Below are 6,000 nucleotides of genomic sequence, written 5' to 3' on the forward strand. Positions count from 1 at the left end.
TTATTTTAGTATGCACTGTGAAAAGGGGGAGGGTGGCATATATCAAGTCTATCTGGCCCAAGTATTTATAGCCTCAAATGCATATGTACTTTGGGAAATGCTGCCACTGACAACCACCTGAGAAGATTACCTTGAGGTAATATTTCATTACTAAACCAGACATGTGTATTAACAAAGAAACCACAAAGAACATACATTGTTCATTAGATTTCTAACTCAAAAGCTCCATACCATGGACTACATTTTTGATGATTATAAAAACACAAAACACTAGGGGTGCTCACTAGCACGGGTGGCTCAGTCAGTTGAGCAGCTGACTCGATTTCAGCTCAGGTCATGATCTCAGGGTCCTGGGATTGAGCCCCGTGATGGGCCCCGTGATGGGCTCCATACTCAGTGGGGAGTCTGCTTGAGGATTCTCTCCTCCTCCCTCTGCCCCTACCCACCCCCACCACCATGCGCGCACGCTCTCTCAATAAATAAATCTTCAAAAAAACCCCACTACAACAGTATTAACACTGTGTACCTTGATAGATATCCAAATAAAAGAGGTTGACAATCACCACTATACTTCTGAGTATATTAAAGTGGAAATAGCACCTATGTAGTTTACTTCCTGTATGCAGGGAAAAGCCAGGAGGTAGTACGGTTTTACAAACTATTTTATTGGAAGGGTCTGAACTATGAGTAAGATTCTCATGTACTTGAGAACATACACTAAATGCACGACATAAAGTTACACTTCTAAAAGATCTGAAGTTGCTACCTGTCAGTGAGTATCAGTCTTACATATTACAAAAGTTTGACTTTTTACATGTATGAAGTCAAACTATATTTATGTATACCTTTAAAAATATAGTACTGCTTAATTACACACCCCTTGCAAAATACTGTGATCTTAAAGCTGTTTCCTCTGGTATTACCCAATTCAAAAGCTTCATTTGACAGATGAAACTGAGGCCCCTGAAGAGCCTGTTTTGCCCCACTGCTATATAGTTGTGAATTTCTTTGATTAAATTCAATTATCAAATTTCCTGTCTTCTGTCTGTAATACTGCACTATTAGTTGTCACCTCTTTGTTCTGCCTCTTACCTTCCCCTCATTTCATCTCTACCACAACCACTGTATTCAGTGCTTACTCTACCTCTTAACCCCTCTTTCACCTTTCTCTCCAGGTCCCATTTCCCTTTTATGTCCCTCTTCATTGATCATTGACTTTCTCTCTTCCTTCACCCTAGGAGCATTCTTAAACAAGTTTAATAAAATTTAATTAATTTTACTAATCAGTGTAATTTACAAACAGTCCAGTTATTTAGAATTAGAATTTTAAAGTTTACTTTTATTATTTACTTTTACTATTTTCATTACTCATTCTAAAGGCCGTATAATTGAGCTAAAACATATATTAATTTGAAGAAGCCTCTTATTATCAAGGAACAGATATCAGATCACATCTAAATACTTGGGACACTGACTCTGTTCATGCTTGCATCTGTATTCCAGCTTTTACACAACCGTCTTGGGGATAACCAGGAAATCAAAATGTAGGAAGATACTATCTAAACAAAAATCAAGGTAAGTTTTAAAGCTTGAAGTCTGCTGAACAGTTTTCTTCACTGTGCGACCTATTTAGGTATTCATCATCAAACAACTGGAACTGCAAAATTTTTGCCAATGTATAATTCAATTAAATGAAGGGAAAAAAGAAAATCTCACCCCCTATGGTACTCTCTTGAAATTCATGAAATTGGCCCTTCACAAAACGAAGCACTAGGCTTGATTTGCCAACAGCAGACTCTCCAAGAAGTACTAGTTTGAACTGGCATATTTTATTTCCAGTATTTGGCCCGTTGGGTCTTGTTGCTCCTCGATTAGCCATGTCCAAATTTGAAAGAAGTCCCTAAATTCAGTCTCTTAAATGAACTTCCAGGTTGCAAGGTGTCAATTTTTTTCTTTCTGGATGTAGAGAAACCTGTAAAGAAACAGATACTGTAATTTTCAGAGTTTTAAAAAAATTTTAAAGCTAATCTTTATTAAAGACTTGAACTTTGTGCCAGATAGTTAAGTACTTAACATAGTCACTCAACAATCCTATAGATACTACAATCCTTAAAAATGAGGAAACAGGCACAGAGAGGTTAAGTAACTTGATTGAGGTCACACAGTTACTGTGACAGAGCTGTGACAGAGCCACAACAGAGTTGCATTTCAAACCTAGTCAACCTGAGAAGTGACTCCAGAGTTTAGGTTCTGGAGCCAGACTAGCTGGATTAAAATAGTTTTGGGGAAAATGAAGTTCATAAATGGAAAGTTCTTACAAAAGATCCTAGAACACAGTAAGTACTCAATAAATGTTGGCTATTATTTTTTTATTTTTTTAAAGATTTTATTTATTTATTTGACAGAGAGAGACACAGCGAGAAAGGGAACACAAGCAGGGGGAGTGGGAGAGGGAGAAGCAGGCTTCAAGTGAAGCAGGGAGCCCGATGCAGTGCTTGATCCCAGGACCCTGGGATCATGATCCTGGAATCATGACCCAAGCTGAAGGCAGACACTTAACAACAGAGCCACCCAGGTGCCCTTAAATGTTGGCTATTATTATGTGAAGGCCCCTGTTAAATTGTACATTTTTTTGTTTAACTAATGGTAATTCTGGAGCAACAAGTAGTTTAAGGCTCTCAGGTTTGTGTGTCTAGTGGCTAAAAGACTTAAAATTGTTTCATCATGTGCTCAAGTACATTATACATGGAAGTGTTAACAGTGGTTCTCTATGTGGTAAGCTAATATTAGTGTCTTATTTACTTACACTTTTCTGTAGTTTTGGGCCTAATAATTAACTATGTCACTATTTTCTATTTAACACATCTAGAAAAACCTAGCCTAAATGGCAACTTCTCTTTATCATCTAATGCTAATTTTCAATCTCAAAGGAATGAGGGAACATTAAAGGACTCTTTTCCAATCTACTCACAAATCACAATGGTTTTCTCCCATCTTTAGCTAAAATCTGATCATGTGCTAATTAAATCTGACGATTCTCTCCTTAAAATCACTGTTATATTTCATTTAGGTACCTCACATAAGAAATTTGCCTTCCCCATGAAATGAGTTTACATAAGGATCCCTTTGGACAGTGAATTCATTAATAAATATCCAAGAGACCTTACATTTGAGACAATAAAAATCACCACTGACTTATCTAAACAGCAGCTTTGCAGAGTTCTTTTAGTAATGCATACTGAACTATTTACACATGAAATGAAATGTCTGAGTTGCTTCCAAACAGTAGGGATGTAAATAAAACATGACTGGCCATAAAATAATTTAAAGCAGGTGATGGGTTCATCTTACTATTCTCTCTACTTCTGTATATTTAAAATTTTTTCTGTAATAAAAAAATGCTCCAATCCTCACATTGACACCCCCCCTCCAAAAAAAAAAAAACACACCAGATTTGGGATCTAATCCTGGCTGGCTATACCAAAGTCTCCATTTCCAAAATACCTAACTTACATAGCTGCTGGAGAATTAGATGAGAGAATATACGTAAAAAAAAAAAATCTATAATACAGGGGCCAACACATAAGAGGGATTGAAAATTGGCAATTAAAGTGGGCCTTTATGACCAAATATCAACAGAACATCATGCAGACTGAACATGCACCAACACACCTTCAGATATTTCAATACCAACTGAAACACTTCCCAATTGTCTGCCTCCAAAACAGCAAATTGAAATACTTGTCAAGGACAACAGGCTCCAAATTTCCATGGTCCAAATTTCAGGGAAAACATGAGATTCCCATAAAAAAAATTATGATTTTAGCTTTGCCTTTTAGGGGTTAAAATTGTTGGACTATAACTCCCTCCAACATTCTCTAGCAGAAAATAAATTTAATTATAAAGATATAGTCAGCATAACATTAAGGTTAAAAATCATGTGCATTCATTTGTATCCACTACTGAAACTTTTATTTTGCAAAACAAAAATTTTGCATAAAATGCTTTTAAAATCTTTTGAGAATAAGTGGTACTCTATAAAGGTCTCTAGGTGCTCTTTAATGAAAACAGTATTAATAACAGCAGTAACATTTACCACACACTTACTATGTGCCAACCACTATTCCATGAATTTTGCTTACAGCAACCCTATGAACTCATATTATTATCCCAGTTTTACGTTAAAAATAAAGTTTCTGAGCTCTCCTGAATTATCATAGTGTTGTACGTGTTTTTTTTCCAACTAGTTATGCGAAAAGCAACTGATTTCACACTGACAAAAAACCAAATTTGTGAATTATGACGTTCAGAGTTTACAGTCTGAAAGTCTCAGGAGGGTAACCAGCTTCTAAGAGAAGAGACCAGCAGGACAGGGTTAATAAGGTCTCTCTCTACCCACTGTGCGTGTTCGGCGGCCTAGTTGTCTTGAGTTCTTTAAAGCTGCGATTCATCACCTTTCATAGATGAGACAGTCCCTAAGCAGACTATGTCGACGAGCCTCCTCCTCCCTCCATTACCGGTCTTTGGAAGTCGAAGACTGGCGGAGCTCCCCAAATTCACACCTGCTGTAGGCCCCAGTTCCTCCTTGGAGAGCACCTGAATAACTGGTACCAAACTCTGGATGGCCTGAACAAGGAGGACCCGCCAGGCCCCCTGGCCATCTTTCCCATCCTGCTTCCCTGAACCCAGCCTGCCTTCGGCTGGGACCACCCCCTCCAGGACTGCCAGGACAGGGGCCAGACGGAACCGCGGCCTCCAGCACTCTTTCACGGCGCCATCTTGAGAAGGGAAAAGGGTGACACCCGTCGCTCCCTCAGCCAGTCCGCAAATCCCGATCCCCAGAGCTCTTTGAGGAATGAATCACCAGGGCCGGCAGCACGAAACGCCCAGCTCGATAGCTCTGGTCCTGGACACTGGCGCCGGGTGAAGCAGAATGGGCGGGGGACTCAGTGCCGGCAGGGCCGCGGACAGATTGAGGACAGTGTATAACCTGGGGTCCCGGCTGCTCTAGGCAGGGGAGGGACGGTTTGGTTACCTGAGACCGCAGCACGCGGACCCGCAGGGCTGAAGCCTCCCGGCAGCAGGTCCCAGGCGTAGCCCGATAAGACGCTGAGGCTGTGGCTGTGGCTTAGACGGCGGCGGCGCGTCGCCTCCTCAGGCCGCTCCCCTCAGACTGGACCGTGCGGGGATCTTGCCGTGGTGCCGCCCCCGTCCGGCTCCGTCTCCGCCTCTCTCCGCTCCGCCTTCCTCTTTCCTTTCTCCTCCTTCGCCGCCGCCGGCGCTCGAGTTCCGACTAATTCTTCCTCCTCCTCCCTCCTCTGCCTCCTCCCCTCAGGCCAGCCGCCGGCTCCGTCGCGAACCAAAACACAAACACTCAAGTCCCAGCGCGGGAGCCACTTCCGCCGCCCGGCGCCGGCCTCGCCGCCACGTCGCGCACGTAGCGAATTACGCCCCTTCGTCACTTCCGCGGTCTCCAGTCCCACCTTTTCATCCGCTCCCCAGCCCCTTCTCAAAGCCCTCTCAGCTGGGGCTGCTCGGCCGGGCCGGGTGGGGCGTGTCACGTGACCTCTGCGAGCGGCCGGGGGCGAGTCCTCCTCCTCCTCCCTCCCTCCCACATCCCAGGCAAACGCGGCCCCACCCTTGCCGGCGCCATTGTCATCTGGGTGGCGGTCTTGGGCTCCCGGCGGCAGCGGGTGGGGTAACTCTTTTACTGCCTTGCTTTTGGGGAAGCGCGAGAGAGCTAGGGTTTGTTGCCCTCTGCCCATGTGGGGCGGCGAAGTTCCCTTTGTGAATATTAGCTCACCGTCCCAATTAACCCTACCCTGCAACACCCCAGCCGTGGCAACTCAGTTAAGCGGCTTTTTGGGGAGGACTTTTCTAGCAAGAGAGAGCCTCCCTCCCTCCCGAACATGTCCTGAGAGGAAGCATGGGTCATAAAGGTATTTACTGTGGTACTTACTTAAGGGAAGAGGATTAGAACCTCCTCATACCAAAAGTCTT

General features: G+C 43.3%; 1 protein-coding gene across 1 annotated transcript in view; it reads right to left on the minus strand.

Moving 5' to 3' along the window:
- RAB5A (RAB5A, member RAS oncogene family) overlaps positions 1–5,368 on the minus strand; it is a 30,705-nt gene extending 25,337 nt beyond the window's left edge. The window contains exons 1-2 of the mRNA XM_006729975.3: positions 5,036–5,368; positions 1,717–1,972 (exon numbers count right to left, since the gene is read on the minus strand). Of these exons, the coding sequence (XP_006730038.1) occupies positions 1,717–1,879 (163 nt within the window). The 5' untranslated portion in view covers positions 1,880–1,972; positions 5,036–5,368. The remainder of the gene's footprint in view (positions 1–1,716; positions 1,973–5,035) is intronic.
- Between the last annotated feature and the right edge of the window lie 632 nt (positions 5,369–6,000).

Source organism: Leptonychotes weddellii, chromosome 1 (assembly GCF_054177405.1).
Source record: "Leptonychotes weddellii isolate Sample4059 chromosome 1, ASM5417740v2, whole genome shotgun sequence".
Classification (NCBI taxonomy): Eukaryota; Metazoa; Chordata; class Mammalia; order Carnivora; family Phocidae; genus Leptonychotes; species Leptonychotes weddellii.